This window comes from Muscardinus avellanarius, assembly GCF_963383645.1.
Source record: "Muscardinus avellanarius genome assembly, chromosome: 1".
Taxonomy (NCBI): domain Eukaryota; kingdom Metazoa; phylum Chordata; class Mammalia; order Rodentia; family Gliridae; genus Muscardinus; species Muscardinus avellanarius.
The window spans coordinates 234,514,105-234,535,052 of NC_137786.1; the positions used below are offsets into that span (position 1 = coordinate 234,514,105).

Genomic DNA, 20,948 nt, shown 5'->3' on the forward strand with positions numbered 1-20,948 from the left:
CTTATAGTCCCAGCACTGGGGAGGCCGAGACAGGAGGATCGTGGTTCGCGGACAGCCTCAGCTACTTTAGGCTCTCTGTAACTCTGTGAGACTGTTTCAAAAATAAAAAGACTAAAAAATAGGGCTGGGGGTGTAGCTCAGAGGTAGCATGCCCCTGGGTTCCATCCCCAGTACCACAAAAACCCCAAAACCATAGATGCTTCCAGCTGCCTTCATCTATCTCCGTCCCTCTGTCTGTCTCTCTCGTACGTGCTCGCCCAGGACTGGGGGCCGGGCGGCCTCCCACAGCCATCACGGTGACCCGACACTCAGGCAGAGCACGTGGGTGCGGCAACTAATCCCACAGCCACAATTCTGCGGGGCAGGATTCATGGTGAAGACACCGAGCTGAGGAGCTGAGACCGTCTGCGAACTGTGATCCTCCTGTCTGTTTCCCAAATGCTGGGATTACAAGTATGCGCCGCCATGCTTGGATCCCCTTTTTATTGTGTGTGTGTGTGTATATATATATGTATTTTTGTTTCTGAACAGGGTCTTGCTAAATTGGTGAGGCTGGCCTTTACCTAGGATCCTCCTATCTCGGCTCCTGTGTCGTAGGATTACAGGTGTGTGCCACTGTGTGGGCCAAGTGTGCTTCATAAACAGTCGGATCACTCAGGCTCCTCACAATTCACCAGCACTGTGCTGATGCCTATGTCTCCACGTCCTGATAGTACACCGCGCTTTTTATTTTTTTTTTAATTTATTTATTTTTTTTTTTGGTGGTACTGGGGTTCCTGGAAGCCCTTCTACCTCCGGGCTACACTCCCAGACCTATTTTATATTTTTGAAACAGGGTCTCTTACGCCAGCGCGGCTGGCTTCGAACCTGCGTGATCCTCCTGTCTCCGCCTCCCAAGCGCAGGGATTACAAGCGTGCGCCACCACGCCCGGCGTTACACCGCGCTTTTTAATTCTGCCAAGTTTGGTAAGTGAAAATGAGTGTCTTCTGTCTTGATTTCCCTCCTGAGGGCCATCTTTTTCTGTGAAGCCCTTCTTCTTCCCTTCCCTTTTCTTCTGATTTTGCCTCTTGTGAATCAGATACTCTGCTATTGAGGTAGGAACTCTGCCATGTATGTATGTTTCTTCAGCACATCCTTTATCTTGGACTCTATGTTGGCCACCCAAACATTTCCAGAATCCTAACTTCTTGTCTTGAGGATCTTCATTGCCCCAAGATTCGATATATGTTTTTCTAATTTTTTCCTAATTTATATATATATTTATTATTTACTTATTTATTAAATGGTACTGGGGACTAAACCCCAGGGGGTGTTCTACCTCCAGTTTATACCCCTAGCCCCCACTTTTTTGGGCAGTACCGGGGACTGAACCCAGGTGCATTCTACCTCTGAGCTATACCACCCCCCAGCCGTTTATTTAATTTTATTTTTTTCCGGTACTGGGGATGAACACAGGAGCATTGTACCTCTGAGCTACACCCCCAGCCCTATTTTTTAGTCTTTTTTTTTTTTTTTTGTGGTACTGAAGGTGGAACCCAGAGGCTTTCTACCTCTGGGCTATACTCCCAGACCTATTTTATTTGGAAACAGGGTCTCACCAAGTTGCTGGGAGCTTCACTAAGTAGCTGAGGCTGGCTTCGAACTTGTGTGATCCTCCTGTCTCAGCCTCCCAAGTGAGGGGATTTCAAGCATCTGCCACCATGCCTGGCGAGTCTTTTTATTTTTGAAACAGGGTTTCACTGATTTGCGAAGGGCCTCGCTAAGTAGCTGAGACTGACGGAGAACTGCGATCCTCCTGTCTCTGCCTCCCGAGTGCTGGGATTACAAGTGTGTGCTACCACCCCTGGCTTTTTTGTCATTTTTTATTTTGAAACAGGGTCTCACTAAGTTGTGGAGGGCCTCACTAAGTAGCGGAGGCTGGCCGCGAACATGGATCCTCCTGTCTCAGCCTCCCAAGTACTGGGATTACAAGTGTAGGCCATCACGCCCTGCTTTTCTATAGCCCCCCCTTTTTTTCTTTGCGGGTTTGGGGATGGAACCCAGGGGCATTTGACCTCTGAGCTACACCCTCTGCCCTATTTTTTATTCTTTATTCTGAAACTGGGTTTCACTGAGTTGCAGAGGGCCTCACTAAGTAGCTGAGGCTGTCTGCGACCCACGACTCTCTGGTCTCAGCCTCCCGAATGCTGGGATTACAAGTGTGCACCCCCATGCTCGGCTTCTATAGCCCTTTTTATTTTTATGTTGATCTCACTAAGTTGCTAAGGCTGTTCTTAAACGTGCGGCCCTCCTGCCTCAGCCGCCCAAGGACTGGGATTTCAAGCATGTGCTTCCACATCCAGCTCCTAGTAGTATTATTTAAATTTAAGACCTACCGGGCATGGAGGCGCACACTTGTAATCCCAGCATTCAGGAGGCTGAGAAAGGAGGATCGTGGTTTACAGACAGCCTCAGCTACTTAGTGAGACCCTCTGCAACTCAGTGAGACCCTGTTTCCAAATAGAGAATAAAAAATGGGGCTGGGGGTGTAGCTCGGAAGTAGAATATCCCTGTGTTCCATCCCCAGGGCTAGGGTGGGGGGATCTTTTCTCCAACAGGAATTTGGTTTATGTATGATGTGATATAGGGATATAGCTTCCTCCCCCAGAAGCATAATTAATTATACCAACATAATTTTACTTTATTTTTTGTGACACTGGGGTTCACCCAGGGGCATTCTGCCTCTGAGCTACATACCCAGCTCTATTGTATTTTTATTTGGAAACAGGGTCTCACTAGGTTGATGAGAGTGTATTTGCTGAGGCTGTCCACGAACCTATGATCTTCCTGTCTCAGCTCCCCAAGTACTGGGATTACAATCGTGCTCCACCATGCCCGGCTACCAACATTTTTTTTCTTTTTATTTGTTTGGTACTGAGAATGGAACCCAGAGGCATTCTACTTCTGAGCTCCACCCCCAGCCCTATTTTTATTCTTTATTTTGACACAGGGTCTCACTGAGTTGCTGAGGGCCTCGCTAAGTAGCTGAGGCTGTCCACGAACTGTGATCCTCCAGGTCTCAGCCTCACAAATCCCGGGATTACAAGCGTGTGCTATCATGCCCTGCTAACCAACATCATTTTAATTAAGTAACTATTCTCTAATATGTATTAAAATCTCATATACACTTGTCACTATTTTAGGGATCTCTTCATATTCTCTTAGCTATTTGTAAATTTCTGGGCCAGTATCATTAATTTGGATTATTTTATAATAACTTTTAATGTGTTAAGGGAAATATCTCCTAACGCTTTTACTTTTTTTTGTATGTGTACTATTAGGGATGGAACCCATGGGCATTCTACCTCTGAGCTATTACCTCCAGCACTACTTTTTTCTTTTATTTTGAAACAGGGTCTCACTAAATTGCAGATGGCCTAATGAAGTAGATGAGGCTCACCACAAACCTGCATCCTCCTGTCTCAGCCTCTCAAGTATTGGGGTTATAAGTGTGTGCCTACTACCTGGAGATATATATATATATATTTAAGTACTGGGGATTGAACCCAGGGGCAGTCTACCTCAGAACTACACCCCCCAGCCCTACCTACCTATCAATCATCTTTTCTTTCTTTCTTTTCCTTCCTTCTTTCCTTCCTTTTTGCGGTACTGAGTATGGGACCCAGAGGCATTCTACCTCCAAGCTACACCCCAGCCCTATTCTTTATTCTTTATTGGCCTCACTAAGTAGCTGAGGCTGTCCGCGAACCGTGATCCTCCAGGTCTCAGCCTCCCGAATGCTGGGATTACAAGCATGTGCCACCACGCCTAGCTTTTTTATTTATTTTTTATTTATTTTTTATTTATTTTTTTTGGTGGTACTGGGGTTCCTGGAAGCCCTTCTACCTCCGGGATACACTCCCACGGGCTACACTCCCAGACCTATTTTATATTTTTTATTTGGAAACAGGGTCTCTTAAACCAGCGCGGCTGGCTCCGAACCAGCGCGATCCTCCTGTCTCCGCCTCCCAAGCGTGGGGATGACAAGCGTGCGCCACCACACCTGGCTATTTTTTATTTTTAAAAAAGGGTCTCCCTAGTGCTCGCTTCAGCAGCACATATACTAAAATTGCCTACGTCCCAGGCTCCCCGCTTGCTGACTTCTGCCTCTACATCGTCCAGATTCTCCTATCAACACTTTTTAAGGACTAATTTCCTGGGCAGTAAAATAACAAAAAGGATGAAAAGGCCAAAGACTGTACCTATTAAACACAGAACAAGAACTGATGAGGCTTTTCTACCCAATTTGGCAGGAAATGTTCAACCTACGGCTTTTCAAGTCCAAACAGCTCCATCCAGAATGCCACTTGGACCCCACAGTCATCACGACTTCTGCCAAATGTCATTTCTATGGTGATCTGAATGAATAAAAGTTCTCTAACCCCCCCCCCCAAAAAAAAAAAAGGGTCTCACCAAGTTGCAGAAGACCTCGCTAAGTAGTTAAGGCTGGCTGTGAACCTACGACCCTCCTGTTCTAGCTTCCCAAGTACTGGATTACATGCCAACACAATTTCCTTTTTTTTTTAATGTGCTGGGAATTGGATCAAGGACCTCCCATATACTATGAAAATATACACCGGGCGTGGTGGCGCACGCTTGTAATCTCAGCGCTTGGGAGGCTGAGACGGGAGGATCGCACAGGTTTGAAGCCAGCCTCAGCTACTTGGTGAGGCTCTCAGCAACATAATGAGACCCTGTTTCCAAATAAAGTATAAAAAAGGTCTGGGAGTATAGCCCAGAGGTAGATAAGCCCTTGTGTTCTACCCCCAATACCACAAAAAGAGAAAAGAAAAAAAAGAAAAGAAAAAAAGAAAATACAGTACCTAGCCCTTTCTATTTTTTTTTTTTTTTTTTTTGGTGGTACTGGGGGTGGAACCCAGAGGCTTTCTACTTCCGGGCTACCCTCCCAGACCTATTTTCTATTTTATTTGGAAACAGGGTCTCACTAAGTTGCTGAGAGCCTCACTAAGTAGCTGAGGCTGGCTTCGAACCTGCGCGATCCTCCTGTCAGCCTTCCAAGCGCGGGGATTACAAGCGTGTGCCACCACACCTGGCTTTGCCCTTTCTATTTTGAGACAGGGTCTTATTAAATTACCCAGGCTAGTTTTGAACTTGCAATCCTCCTGCCTCAGCCTCCCAAGTAGCAAGGATTACAGATGTGCTTCACCCTGCCCAGCCTTCCCTAACACTCTTTGGAGTCTTTTCCTTTGCTATCAAAAGGCATACTTTCGGGCCAGGCACGGTGATTCACACCTGTAATCGCACTATTTCGGAGGCTAAGACAGTAGTATTCTAGATTCAAGACCAGCCTCAGAAATTTAGAGACCCCTAGCAACCCTGTTATTTTTTACTTTTTTAAAGGTGCTGGGGTATAACTTGAAGGTAGAATGTGTCTGGGTTTAGTCCCCAGTACCAAAACATGACACATGTTCAAGCAAGGCATGATGGTACACACTTGTATTCCTGGCTTTGCAAGAAGTGGAGGCAGAGCGGGGTGTGGTGGCACATGCTTGCAATCCCAGCATGTGGGAGGCTGAGACAGGAGGATCCCAGTTAGTGGACAGCCTCAGCCACTTAGTGAGTGCATCTGCAACTCAGCGAGACCCTGCTTCAAAATAAAAATAGGACTGAGGGTGTAGCTCTGAGGTATAAAGCCCCTGGTTCCACCCCCAGTACCACAAAAAAAAAGACAGGAAGGGCAGGAAGACCCCAAGGTCAAGGCTAGCTTTGGCAACTTAATGAGACCCTGTTTCAAAATAAAAATTAAACAAAGTAAAAAGGGCTGGGAAGGCCGGGCATGGTGACGTAAACTTGTAATCCCAGCATTTGGAAGGCAGAGACCAGAGGATCTTGGTTTGCAGACAGCCTCAGTTACTTAGCAAGGCCCTTAGGATCTTGATGAGATACTGGTTCAAAAAATAAAAAGACAGCTGGGCTTGATGGCTCACACCTGTAATCCCAACATTTGGGAGGCTGAGACAAGAGGATTGTGCAGGTTTGAAGCCAACCTCAGCTACTTAGTACAACTCTTTGCAACTCAGTGAGACCCTGTTTCAAAATAAAGAAGCTCGGAGGTAGAATGTCCTGGGTTCCATCCCTAATACCGCCAAAAAAAAAAAAAAAAAAAAAAAAAAAAAATAGGACTTGGGGTGTAGTTCGGAGGTAGAATGCCTGGGTTCCATCTCCAGTATCTATCTATCTATCTATCTATCTATCTATCTATCTATCTCTCTCTCTCTCTCTCTCTCTCTTTCTCTCTCTCTCTCTCTCTCTCACACACACACACACACACACACACAAACACACACACACACACACACACACACACACACACTAAAAAAAAAGGGGGGGGGCCTGGGAATATAGCTTAAGTGGGTTCTGTCTCCAGAATTACAAAGTGTGTGCAGGGATGACAGACATACTTTCATATAAGCTTTAAAATATTTTTGACTAATTCCAAAAATACAATGCTTAAAGTCTCACTGGTACATGACTGTAATCTCAGTATTTGGGAGGCTGAAACAGGAGGTTCGCAGGTTCAAGACCAGCCCTGGAATCTTACTGAGGCAACAACTTTGTGAGACACTGTTTCAAAGTAAAATAAAACTGGGCTGGAATGCCCCCAGGTTCAATTCCCAGTAAAATACACACACACACACACACACACACGTACGCACGCACGCACAACACAGTTCCAAACAGCAATTTTTATATTAATTAAGGAAGGAGTAATATTCTTATAATTTTTAAGTCTTCACAGCTAAGATAATAATTCCTTCTATTTAAGTCTTTTTTTGGGGGGTCCATTATTAGATTTTACCTTTCAAATTTCCTAGAGTAGCCGGAATGGTTTGCGCTTGCTTGTAATCCTAATACCTGGGAGAGTGAGACAGGAGGATCGCAGGTTCAAGGGTTAGACAGGAGGATCGCAGGTTCAAAGACACCCTGAGCAATAGTGAAACTGTCATCAACCCAGTAAGACCCTGTTTCCAAATAAAGATAAAATAGGCTGAGTGTGGTGGCACACACTTGTAACCCCAGTACTTGGGGGATGAGACAGGAGGAACACAGGTTTGCAGCCAGCTTCAGCTACTTAGGCCCTCTCTAACTTAGTGAGACTCTGTTTCAAAATAAAGAATGGCCAGGCGTGGTGGCGCACGCTTGTAATCCCAGCATTCGGGAGGCTGAGACAGGAGGATTGTGGTTTGTGGACAGCCTCAGCTACTTAGTGAGGCCCTCTGCAACTTAGTGAGAACCTGTTTCAAAATAAAGAATAAAAAGTAGGGCTGGGCGTGTAGCTTGGAGGTAGTAATGCCCCTGGGTTCAAACCCCAGAATCTCAAAAAAAAAAAAAAAAAAAAAAAAATCCTCAAGCACAGTCAAGCATGGTGGTACCTGCCTATAATTCCAGTATTAGGAGGCTGAGACAGGAAAGAATTGAGGGTTCAGGGCCAGCCTTAGCAACCTAGTGAGACTTGGTTTCAAAGTAAAAAATCAAAAGGGCTAAGGGTGCAGCTCAGAGGTGAAATGCCTCTGGGTTCAATCCCCCAGTACAAAAGAATAAAAAGTTCCTCTCGTGAAGTGTGCAGTGCTTACTCAGAGCCAGGCGTCCTCATCCTGCTACTCTCCGCACACTGCAGGCGCCCGCCTCCTGCTGTGACGCCAGGACAGCCGGTGCTGTTCTGGTCTTACTCATCTTGAACAGCTGGTGCCAAGTAAAGAACTGCTCAGTTAGTATCTCTGAGTAACTGAGTCCTGTGATCAGCGCATCGTCCCAGGTGCCTTCTGGTCCTGAGAATTTCAAGAATTCATGTGGCCAAGTCTAAGTGCAGTGCTCGAGTGGGCTGCGACAGCCTCACCTACTCTTGTGCAGCGCGCATTCCGCTTAGGAACGCGTCGCACACAGGACTCGTAACTCCACATGGCCGTGTGCGGGTGGGGTAGCCCTCATCCAGTCAGCAAGGAAACAGGCTAACGAAAAGAGCTGAGCTGCCCGAGGGAAGGGCAGGCCACACGTGGCTCGAAACCCGTGAAGAGGCTGGGTGAGGTGCACACCCAAGGGGGTCCCTGAGCCCAGGACTTGAGTTCCTCCTCCTCCATACAGTGAGTCCCATCGCTCACACAAAAACTAGGGCCAAAAGCAAGATGTAACCGGAGAAGAGCCGTTTCCACGTTGGTTTGCAATCCTGAGCATGCGGGTCGGGCTTTAGGGGACAGCTTCCCTAGATTTCTTCACTGTGTTTATTGACTGCATTCATTCAATCACTTAACCAAATACCTATCAAGCATGATGTGCTAGGCACTGTTCTATATGTTGGGAACACAGCAGTAGATAAAAAAGATAAAGTCAAGACCGGGTGTTGTAATCCCAGCATTCGGAAGGCTGAGAGCGGAGGATCGCAGTTGGTGGCTAGCTTCAGCTAATTAGTCAGGCCTTTCGCAACTCAGTGAGACCCTGTTTCAAAAAAACAAAAGTCTAAAGCTGGGCGTGTTGGCGCACGCTTGTAATCCCAGCATTCGGGAGGCTGAGACCAGAGGATCACGGTTCGTGGACAGCCTCAGCTACTTAGTTAGGCGCTCTGCAACTCAGTGAGACCCGGTTTCAAAATAAAGAATAAAAAATTGGGCAGGGGGTGTAGCTCGGAGGTCAAATGCTCCTGGGTTCCATCCCAAAACCCACACACACACAAAAAAAGACTAAAAAATAGGGCTGGGAATGTAGCTCGGAGGTTCAATGCCTGAGTTCCATCCCTAGTTCCACCAAAAAAAAAAAAAAAAAAAAAAAAGATAAAAGTCCCCACCTTCATGGAGCTTATATTCTAATGAGAAAATAGCTAAAAATCACAAAATAATTTTAAAGCCAACACCTGTGTTAAGTGTGTGCTGTTCTACGTGCTCTATGTGAAATAACAAACGGAATCTCCCAAACAACCCTAGGAAATATCATGCTATTCTCACTTTATAGATGGGAATGTAAGGCACAAACACTCGTGCAAACTTGCCAGTACCACACAGCAAGCACTGTGGGATTCTTTTTTTTTTTTTTTGCGGTGCTGGGGATGGAAACCAGGAGCATTCTACCTCTAAGCTACACCCCTTGCCTTATTTTTTATTCTTTATTTTTGAAACAGGGTCTCACTGAGTTGCAAAAACCTCACTAAGTAGCTGAGGCTGTCCTAGAACTGATCCTCCTGTCTCCTGAATGCTGGGATTACAAGCGTGCGCCACCATGGCCGGCTTTATTCTTTTTCTATTTTTGGAGTACTGGGGGTGGAACCCAGGGACATGCTACCTCTGACAGACACCTCAGCCCTGTATTTTATTCTTTATTTTGAAACAGGGTCTCACTAAGTTGCAGGGGGCCTCACTAAGTGGCTGAGGCTGACCATGAACCGTGATCCTCCGGTCTCGGACTTCCAAATGCTGGGATTATAAGCATGTACCACCACGCCCAGCTTTTTATTCTTTATTTTGAAACAGGGTCTCACTAGTTGCAGAGGGCCTCACTAAGTAGCTGAAGCTGTCCTTGAACCTTCAATCCTCCTGTCTCAGCTTCGCAAGTACTGGGATTACAGGTGTGCACCACCACACCCGGCTTCAATCATTCTTAACATTAAAAAAAAAAGATAATTCCTATGCCACCTCACTCCTAGCAAAATTTCAGCAGCATTAGGAACAAGTTTTCTGCCCATGCTTCCTGGCGAGGCAATCGAGGCTAGCCCCCCGCCTGGAGGTCTGCCCATCTCGTCCCTAGGCCAGCTGCTCCAAGCGGGAGCAGTGGCCCTAACTGATAAATGTGCTCAGATCCGCAAAAGCCGTTAGAAGTGGAAAGAATGCGGGCCCTGAAGTCAGGTGGCCACGTCACTTGTGAGGCCGCAGGGAGTCAAGTGCACAGTGCAGTGGGAGGTGTGCAAATGGGCTCCACTAAGATGGGTTCTTTCCCGGGGTGCTTCAAGGAGAGCTCGTTCACAGCCATCACGACAATGAATGGACCAACTGGCAGCCCTGCCAAGCAACGCTTAGCGATTCCCACAAGGACCCAGAATCAATCTTTCTTTTTTTATATTTTTTTGCAATGAAGATTGAACCCAGGGTGGTCTACGTCTGAGCTACACTTCCAGCTCTATTTTAATGTATCTGTCTCTGTCTCTCTCTCTTTTTTTTTTTTTTTTTTGCAGTACTGGGTGGGAACCCAGGGGCATTCTACCTCTGAGCTGCACCCCAGCCCTATTTTTTATTCTTTATTTTGAAACAGGGTCTTACTGAGTTGCAAAGGGCGCCATTAAGTAGCAGCGGAGGCAGTCCTTGAACTGCGATCCTCCTATCTCAGTCTCTATTTTGAAAGAGGATCTCAGTAAGTTGCAGAGGGCCTGGCTAGGTTGCTGAGGCAGCCTCAAACCTGTGAACCTGTCTCAGCCTCCAAAGTACCCAGATCCCAGGCACAGGCCACCGCACCTGGCTAACTGCAGGGTTTTTAAGTGACTCTCAGGGAGGAGCTTCACTTGCCTTTGAAAAGCAGCCACAATCTGGCACTCTGGGGTGTGTGTGTGTGTGTGTGTGTGAGAGAGAGAGAGAGAGAGAGAGAGAGAGAGAGAGAGAGAGAGAGAGAGGGAGAGAGGGAGAGAGGGAGAGAGGGAGAGAGGGAGAGAGGGAGAGAGAGAGAGAGAGAGAGAGAGAGAGAGACTGTGTGCTACCATCCTGCTCTTACGCATTTCTGTATTCTGATCCACTTCTAACTGCTGGAAGTATTAAGATGTTGTTGTTGTTGTTATTATTATTATTATTGGTACTGGGGATGGAACCCAGGGCTTTTCTACCTCTGGGCTATACTCCCAGACCTACTTTATATTTTATTTGGAAACAGGGTCTCACTACGTTGCTGAGAGCCTCACTAAGTAGCTGAGGCTGGCTTCGAACCTGTGAGATCCTCCTGTCTCAGCCACCCAAGCGTGGGGATGACAAGCGTGCGCCACCACGCTCAGCCTAGTATTAAGATTTTAAAGGGACAGGTGCCACTGTCCCTAAATAGTCGCATTTGATTTTGTCAAAACACAATGCACTGGGTGCCATGGCACCGAACACATTTATCCCTGCACCTAAATGACAGAGATAACGTGAGTTAATACCCATAACCATCAGGTAGTTAAAAAATGTTTTAGCTGAAAATTTGGTTTAATAGTTTACCTTTCACAAGTGTAACACTCGCAGAATTCATTATTTTCTCCAAAAAACCCATCTCCATAATAACAAGAAATTTCTTCCCCAGGTTCAATATCTCTTAGAGCCTTCACGCAGGCTGTGTCTCGACCAGTCGACACAAACTGAAATAAAAGTAACTGATTTAGAGTCTGACACCTAAGGTAGAAGCAAAACACTTGAGATTTTCTTTTTATGCTTACCTTACAGTTAGGTCTGCAATCTGAAAAATGTCCAAAAGAGAAAGTCAATTAACTGTTGGTAAGATCTGAAATACGAACAGTTACAGACATCTGAAAAGGCTTTTCGGAAAACTTTGTAACTTTTGATAGAAGTTTAGGTCTCAAGTTAAACTAGGAAGATTTAATACGTTTTTTAAAAAAGAATTCCTATTTCAAACTCTCCTTTAAGGATGACAGAGCTTTCACTGGGCTTTCTAAGGCCGTACTACTTGCTGGCAGGACTGCCCAACACCAGTGCACACACCTTAGAAATGAAGCTTACCATGGTTTATAAACGCAGCAGGGCCAAGCCAGAGTTGAGCACAGTTTTTCCTTGTGGAATACATGACACTGAAGTCGTTTTCTCCATGTCTAAGTAGCATGTTCTCCTCAATTTCTGAAAGTTCGGCAATACAACCCACCAGTAATTCTATTTTGTCATTTCGTTTCCTATTTAAAATATGTGATGTGTTAAAAATTACTAGTAATTATAAATAAGTAGGCTTTTAATAAAATGAGCCTGCCTGATAAATAACCAGAAATTGAGAAGTCCTAACTGGATCGATCCTTGGACCCTCTCTGAGCATCCTGTCTTCCCTCTTGAATCCCCGTAGCCCAGTCGTCATGGTTACTTGTTATTTCCTTCCTTCCTTCCTTCCGTTTGGTAATAGGGACTGAACCCAGGGGCATTCTATTTCCACGCTACACCTCCAGTCCTTTTACATTTTCATTTTTTTTTAAAAAACAGGGTCTTACTAGATTGCTGAGAATCTTGTTGAGTTGCTGAGTCTGGCCTCAAACCTGCAATCCTCCTGTCTCAGCCTCTCAAGTACAGAGATTACAGGCTGGGGCCACCTGTAATACCCCGTTTACTTTATTCCTACAAGAGAATGGGAGCTCCTGTAGGGCAGTGACTGTGTACCCCGTCTTTGAATCCCTGTGCAGCGTCTGGTGCAGTGTTTCACAGGCAGAAAGTGCTCTAGTATTTTCGCTATTAACCCTGCTGACCACTGGGTGAAGGAGACAGAGGTCAGCAGCTGTAAAGGTCTACGAGGACCCCAAATTGAGGCTGCACCAGCTACAGTGCAGTGACCATGGGTACAACACAAGCCAAACCAATCTTAATTGTTCTAGCAGCTACATTAAGAAAGTGAAAACAGGTATAATTACTTTTAGTAATATATTTTAACCCAATATAGCCCAAATACAATTTCAGCAGGTAATCAATATGAGAACAGTTAATGAGAAGAAACACGTAATTTGAAATCTGGTGCGTTACACCACACAGCACTTCTGAATTCAGACCGGTGGTGTCTCAAGGACTCCATGCAGCTGGTTGCTACAGTGACGCACAGCTCAGCTCTCGAACCCCAGATCCCAAGCCTACACTCTCTGCAACACAGGGGGCCACACGACCCAGTTAACAGGCCCAACACCATGCCGAGGCAAAGTGCGCTTCTGTACAAAAATCCAAGTCCGGGGTAGGGGAGACACACTCTTGTCCGCACCATTTCTGGGTACCTAATACCCCAGTTTTTTGTGATAAGAAACAGTGAGGAATTAATAGAGGGGCTACATGCTGCTCCAGGAAGATAAGGTGAGCAACAGGCATTAAAGGTACAGTTACGTGTTTTCTCTTTCACTGATGGTTCTTAACCCTCCTAAGCTAGGCTCAACTCTACTGCTACTGCCTTTTTGTGTACGTATGTGGGGAGCATGTGGGACTAAACCCAGGGCACTTTGCCGCTGACCTCCATCCCCAGGCCTTTTTTTAATTTTAAAACAGGGTCTTGCTAAGTTGCCTGGAATGTTTGTGAACTTGCTATCTTCCTACCTCTGTCTCCCGAGTTGTTGAGATGCCAGGAGTGTAGCACCAACCCCGTGTTCAACTACAACACTACTATTTTTAAGTTGACAGGTCTATTATTTAAAACATGGAACATGTCAGGATTTCTCAACCCATCCCATTTTTCCTCTTAGGCAGTAAAAGACTGACTCTGGAAGCCAGGTGATAAGCCCGGCACCCCGGGTTTCAGTGGTTTCGTCACGGAGCAGCGAGGACAGCCTTTGGCCCAGAGACGGGAGCTGGTCCAACTGGACTCCTGGCTTCCTCACCTCGCTCTAGTCTGGCCAGAGCAGTGGCTGTGCTGGTTCCTTCAGGGTAGACGCTGCCTTCCATTCTCACCAATAAATCACTCTATATTTAAGAGATCCCAGAATAAAATCACTTTATGGATTCAGATTAGCTAATAATTACCACTCTTTTGTTGCGACTATTTTGGCTCCATTCTGCTCCGATGAGTACCTATTACAAGGCAGAATTTCAAATCCACTGTCAGTTGCAAACATTCGCAAGTAAATAAATACCTAAAATAAGAAAAAAAGATAGCAGCTGTAAATTATTATTATTTTTTTTGGCAGTACTCGGGATAGAACTCAGGAAATCTACCTCTGAGCTACACCCCCAGACCTACTTTTATTCTTTATTTTGAAACAGGGTCTCACTGAGTTGCAAAGGGCCTCACTAAGCTGAGGCTGGCCGCGAACTTGGTTCCTCCTATCTCAGCCTCCCAAACGTCAGGATTACAAGTGTGCGCCACCACGCCCGGCTTAAACTGTTTATCTTGCTGAACTTTCTCGGAAATCGTGTGCGTGCGTGTGCGCATGCGTGTGCGTGTGCATTCTACTGCTGAGCTACATGCAGCCCTGTCTCACGAGGCTGAGAACTGCATTACTGGCCAGGGCTGTTCTCCAACCTGCAACCCTCCTGTCCCAAGCCTTGGTAATTAATAAATATCCAGGCTTTAGTATGATGTACAATCTTATTCAAACAGGTAAAGTGTAAGGTCTTTAAGTCATAAGCTATTGTTACTTTGAAATTTCCTATTTTTGAGTATCCAACAGCTTGGCTGTGTTTCTCTAAACGTTCACAAAGAACTTAACTCCCTACGGACAAAGCTCCCTCCCCGACGCAGTCATCCAAAGGACCTCACATGGTACAAGGTTTTATGCTCTTTAGTTTTTGGTTTTTTTTTTTGGTGGTACTGGGGGTGGAACCCAGAGGCTTTCTACCTCCGGGCTATACTCCCGGACCTTTTTGTATTTTATTGGAAACAGGGTCTCACTAGGTTGCTGAGAGCCTCACTCAGTAGCTGAGGCTGGCTTTGAACCCGTGCAATCCTCCTGTCTCAGCCTCCCAAGCGGGGATTACAAGTGTGCGCCACCACGCCCGGCTTACACTCTTTAGTTTTATTAAAAGAAACGGACTTAAAATTTCAGTGGTAGCCGGGTGTGGTGGCACAGGCTTGTAATCCCAGCATTCAGGAGGCTGAGACCTGAGGATCGCGGTTCGCGGACAGCCTCAGCTACTTAGTGAGGCCCTTTGCAACTCAGTGAGACCCGGTTTCAAATAAAGAATAAAAAATAGGGCAGGTGGTGTAGCTCAGAGGTCAAATGCCCCTGGGTTCCATCCCAGACCGGCAAAAAAAAAAAAAAAAAAAAAAAAAATCATTAATAATTAATAAATATCCAGGCTTTAGTATGATGTACAATCTTATTCAAACAGGTAAAGAGCAATTATAATCTCCTTAATAAACTTACATGTTCCTTGAATAATTTTTCCTGCATTTTGTTCTTGTTGAGAAAATAGTGCCGTGCCCATTCACCTGAAGTTAAACATTTGAAGGCTTTTTCCAAGTGTTCATCTTTCTTAAAACGTTCAATTACTTCCTTTAGTTCTTCTTGCCTTCCTTTAATTGGTCGAAATCTGAAAGAAATCAAAACAATATGTTTAGTTATCTGCCACAATTTTTGGGTCACTGATCCACTTTAGAGGTCTTGAGAAAGAGCTAATACCCTAAAATCATCTGTGGTTTTCAGAGCAAAGACCTAACAAAAGAAAACAGTCGCCTTAATAGTTCCTATCCAGTTACTACTCTGATCCCCTGAACTGGAACTTCTCTCTATCACACTGGAATATTTGCATTTCATTTCTATCACCTCGTGAAGTGACTCAGGAAAGCTAAGCTGGCTTCAGCCTTACACTAGGTGAAGATCTGGAAGAGAGCACGTCAAATTGAAAGTGAGAAGAGAAGGACTTTTAGAAACACGCAGAATCGAGCCACAGAGTGCACGGCAAGGACTGTCAGAAGTACGGTGAAGCCAAGATCACACCACAGATGAAACGTCTGAGGAACAGAAACCCCCACCTAAGACTCCCAAAGTTTGCAAATACACCTTGATGTTCTGACCATTTACATGAAATTGATGCTTGACAACTGCATTCAGAAACGCATGTCTGCAGTAATAGTACCCGGGAAGAGGCCAAGACAGGAAGATTGCAGGTTCAAGGCCAGCCTCCACTCCTTAGTGAGACCCTACGTCAAACTAAAAAATGAGAGCTGGGAGTGTAACTCAGAGGTAGAATGCCTCAGAGCTCAATCCCCCGGACCATACACACAGAAAAAGAGAGCAAAAATGTTTTTCTGGCAGTAAAACTGCTACTGGGTACAATTGTTGGGGTAGCGTTTATTTATTTGCAGTACTGGGGATGGAACCCAGGGGCATTCTACCTTCGAGTTACACCCCCAGTCCTATTTTCTTTCCGATTTGTTTATTTATTTATTTATTTATTTATTTAGCTGGGACTGAGGGTGGAACCCAGGGGCTTTTCTACCTCTGGGCTACACTCCCAGATCTATCTTATACTTTATTCGGAAACAGCGTCTCACTAAGTTGCTGAGAGCCTAAGTAGCTGAGGCTGGCTTCGAACCTGTGCGATCCTCCTGTCTCAGCCTCCCAAGCGCGGGGATTACAAGCGTGCGCCACTACACACGGCTTAGTGTGTGTCTCTGTCTCTGTCTTTTTGTGGTACTGGGGATGGAACCCAGAGGCTTTCTATCTCCAACTATACTCCCAGCCCTATTTTTATATTTTATTTGGAAACAGGGTCTCACTAAGTTGCTGAGAGCCTCACTCAGTAGCTGAGGCTGGCTTCAAACCTGTGTGATCCTCCTGTCTCAGCCTCCCAATCGCAGGGATTACAAGCGTGCGCCGCCGCGCCCGGCTCTAGTCTCTTTATTTTTTGAAACAGGGTCTCGCTGAGTTGCGAAGGGCCTCCCTAAGTAGCTGAGGCTGTGCATGAACCACGATCCTCCTGTCTCAGCCTTCCAAATGCTGGGATTACAAGCGTGCCCACCACGTCCGGCCCTGGGGCAGCATTTAAAGCCTCTATTGTTGAATACTATACTGCTAGGCGTGTGTTAACACATGACACATTCACAGTCCAAGTAGGATTTAAATTTGTGAGCTCTTCATTCTAAAGCTGTAGTTTCTCTCTTTTCGTGGTTCTAGGGCTTGAGTGCAGGGGCATTCTACCTCTGAGGTATACCGCAAGCCCCATTTTATTTATTTGAAAATAGGGTCTTGCTAAGTTGCTGAAGCTGGCTGCAAACCTATGACCCTCCTGTCTCAGCCTTTTAAGTATGGGACTACAGACATGAACCGCAATGCCCGGTCCTCTTTTTTTTTTTTTTTTGGTGGTGGTGGTACTGAGGATTGAACCTAGAGGCATTCAACCTCCAAGCTATAAAGCCATCTCTTTTTATTTTTTGTTTTGAAACAGGGTCTTGCTAGGTTGCTGAGAATTTCACTACATTGCTGAGGCTGGTCTCAAAGCATGATCCTCTTGTCTCAGCCTCGTAAGTACTGAGATTACAGACATGTACCACCACACCTGGTTTAAAGCTGTATTCTCAATAAAATGTATACCATGATGAAAGATACTTAGAGCCAGGAGTGGTGGCCATTGCCTGGAATCCCAGTACTTAAAAGGCTAAGACAGGAAGATTGCAGGTTCAAAAACAGTCTCAGCAACTTAATAAGACCCTCAAGCAACCTAGAGAGATCCTGTGTTTCAAAATAAAAAATTTAAAAAATGCTAGGGGAAGCCAGGCGTGGTGGCACACGGTTGCAATCCCAGCATTTGGGAGCCTGAGGCAGGAGGATCGTGGGTCGAGGATAGCCTATGAGGCCCTTTGCAACTCAGTGAGACCCTGTTTCAAAATAAAGAATAAAAAATAGAGCTGTAGAGGTGTAGCTCGGAGGTAGAATGCCCCTAGGCTCTATCCCCAGTACCGAAAAAATAAAAAAGAAAAAAGAAACCCCACAATACTAGGGGTGTAGCTCGGATGTAAAATACCTCTGGGCTCAAGCTAGGCGTGGTGGTGCACGCCTGTAACCCTAACACTTGGGGGGCTGAGTCTGCAGGTTTAGGAACAGCCTCAGCAAGTCGGGGAGACTCCTCAACCTAGCAGGATCTTGTTTCAAATAAATTAAATGAAGCCGGGCATGGTGGCCCACACTGGTAATCCCAGCATTCGGGAGGCTGAGACAGGAGGATTGTGCAGGTTCGAGGCCCACCTCAGGTACTTAGTGAGGCCCTTTGCAACTCAGTGAGACCCTGTTTCAAAATGAATAAAAAATATAGGGCTGGGGTGATGCTCAGACGTAGAATACCCCTGGTTTCCATCCGCAGTATCACAAATAAATAAAATAAAATAAAATAAATAAATGGGGCTGGAGGGTGTAGCTTGGAGATAGAATATCTCTGGGTTCAAAATCCACACACACACACACACACACACCAAACAACTTTGATTATTCCAATTTTTTGCAAAATTTCTTCACGTTTATTTCATTTGGTAAATTTTCCCAAATAAAGCTTTTATTAAAAAAAAAAATGAAGGCCGGGTGTGGTGACGCACGCTTGTTATCCCTGCGCTTGGGAGGCTGAGACAGGAGGATCGCACAGGTTCGAAGCCAGCCTCAGCTACTTAGTGAGGCTCTCAGCAACTTAGTGAGACGCTGTTTCCAAATAAAATATAAAATAGGTCTCGGAGTATAACCCAGAGGTAGAAAGCCCCTGGGTTCTACCCTCAGTACCACAAAAAAATAAAAAAACAAAATGAGCTGAGCATGGTGGTGCACACTTGTAATCCCAGCATTCTGGAGGCTGAGACAGGAGGATCGTGGTTCGCGGACAGCCTCAGCTACTTAGTGAGGCCCTCTGCAACTCAGTGAGACCTTATTTCAAAATAAAGAATAAAAAAATAGGGCAGGGAGTGTCGCTCGGGGGTAGAATGTCCCTGGGTTCCATCCCCAGTACCGCCAATAATTAAATAAAGAAATAAAAACAAATTGTGCAACAAAAAAGGGATTGCAGACGGCTGTTCAAATAAAACACATTAAAAAACATTATTGGCTCAGGAGAAAAAGATCTGAACTATGCACTTTAACATTTAAAACTACACATCTCATGAGACTGAAAATGCTAGAACTGAGATAAGACCTAGCACAGACTTGGCAAAGGAAGCATTTGGCAGAAGTTTTTATAGATGTTGCCACAAACATACACACTAACATTTTATTAAGATTGTGAACCACAATATTTCTCCAACGATTACTCATTAGGTGCTCTGTCCACAGCAGCACTCGCAATGCCACGTTGGGAAACGCTCCTGTTCTTTTTTCTTTTTTTGCAGGTCTGGGGATGGAACCCACGGGCATTCTACCTCTAAGCGACACCCCCAATCCTATTTTTTATTCTTTATTTTGAGACAGGGTCTCACTGAGTTGCAGAGGGCCTAAGTAGCTGAGGCTGGCCTCGAACCGCGATCCTCCTGTCTCAGCCTCCTGAATGCTGGGATGATAAGCGTGCGCCGCCACGCCCGGCTGCAAACGCATGTTTATACAATACAAACTGCACTTCTAGCCATGCACAATGGTGACATCGGTAATCCTAGAACTTGGAAGCCTGAGACAGGAGGGTCGCAGCCTCAGCAACTTAGCAAGGCTGTGGGCAATTCAGTGAGGCCCTGTTTCAAAATAAAACAAAGCAGAGCTGGGAGTGTAACACACACACACACACACACACACACACACACACACACCCGCATTGCTACAGCATTTAAAGTACAGAAATTATAACTAAAATATAAGACCTGTTTGGAAAGAGTTTTGAAGCTGACTGATGATAGGAAAAGGTGGTAGATTTAGTTTTCTAAAGAAAAGCACAGTATTTCAGGCAGGAAAGGGTGACAGAGTGAGAAAAGTCTAAGCAGAAGATTTTTTTTTTTTTTTTTTTTTTTGTGGTACTGGGGTTCCTGGAAACCCTTTTGCCTCGGGTTATACTCCCAGACCCATTTTTTATACTTTTTTATTTTTATTTTATTTTATTTTATTTTTTTTGGTACTGGGGTTCCTGGAAGCCCTTTACCTCCGGGCTACACTCCCAGACCTATTTTATATTTTTATTTAGAAACAGGGTCTCCTAAGCCAGCGCGCGCAGCTGGCTTCGAACCTGCGCGATCCTCCTGTCTCCGCCTCCCAAGCGCGGGGATTACAAGCGTGCGCCACCACGCCCGGCCTACTTTTTTTATTTGGAAACAGGGTCTCCTAAGCCAGCGCGCGCGGCTGGCTTCGAACCTGCGCGATCCTCCTGTCTCTGCCTCCCAAGAGCGGGGATGACAGGCGTGCCCACCACGCCCGGCTAAGCAGAAGATCTTAATAAGATTCTGATTCAAGCAGTCCATCAGGGTTGGCTGGCTAGCAATAGTAAAGTACTAGGCCCAGGAAGAGGGGTGAAGTGAGGCCCAGCATAGGTATAACACTGTTTCCTGGACAAGATTCTAGGGGATTTGGGATATATTAATGCATATTCATGACATTAGAAACTTACTAGCAACAAACTCTAATTTCAATAACCTGGACTCACAGCTGTGAAATACAACTATTTGAGATCAAGGTCACACAGTGGCTTGGGACGCCTTTAGTCCCAATACTTGGGAGGCTGAGACGTGAGGATCTCAGAGTCTAGGACAGCCACAGCAACTTAGCAAGATCCTGTCTCAAAATAAAAAGGGGTCCAGCTATCCCACTCCTGGGTATCTTTCCAAAGGGACTGAAATCAGAACTATATGATACCCATGTTCAAAGCAGCACAACTCACAATAGCCAAATTATGGAACCAACCTAGGTGTCCTTCAGCAGATGAATAAATTACAAATTGTGGGATCCATGCACAATGAGTTGTACTCAGCAATAAAGAGGGACAAGCCGGGCGTGGTGGCGCACGCTTGTCATCCCAGCATCGGGAGGCTGAGACCTGGAGGATCGCGGTTCGAGGACAGCCTCAGCTACTTAGTGAGGCCCTCTGCAACTCAGTGAGACCGGGTTTCAAAATAAAGAATAAAAAATAGGGCAGGGGGTGTAGCTCGGAGGTCGAATGCCCCTGGGTCCCACCCCCCCCCCAAAAAAAAAAAAAGAGGGACAAAACTATGTCAACTGCAGGAAAATGGATGGACGATCCAGAGAACATTATGTTATGTGAGATTAGCCAGGCACAGAAAGGGAAGGTCACATGTTTTCTCTATTACGAGGAAGCTAGGGAGGAATGGGCTTCAGATAATGGAAGAAAACCCAGTGGAGCCGGGG

General features: G+C 45.7%; 1 protein-coding gene across 1 annotated transcript in view; it reads right to left on the reverse strand.

Moving 5' to 3' along the window:
* Nucleotides 1–20,948, reverse strand: part of KMT5B (lysine methyltransferase 5B) — a gene marked incomplete at its 3' end in the record, with an annotated part of 53,814 nt that overhangs the window by 9,754 nt on the left and 23,112 nt on the right. Inside the window, exons 4-8 of the mRNA XM_080693611.1 lie at nucleotides 15,057–15,222; nucleotides 13,714–13,823; nucleotides 11,740–11,906; nucleotides 11,439–11,458; nucleotides 11,224–11,360 (exon numbers count right to left, since the gene is read on the reverse strand). Coding sequence (XP_080549737.1) covers nucleotides 11,224–11,360; nucleotides 11,439–11,458; nucleotides 11,740–11,906; nucleotides 13,714–13,823; nucleotides 15,057–15,222 — 600 coding nt within the window. The remainder of the gene's footprint in view (nucleotides 1–11,223; nucleotides 11,361–11,438; nucleotides 11,459–11,739; nucleotides 11,907–13,713; nucleotides 13,824–15,056; nucleotides 15,223–20,948) is intronic.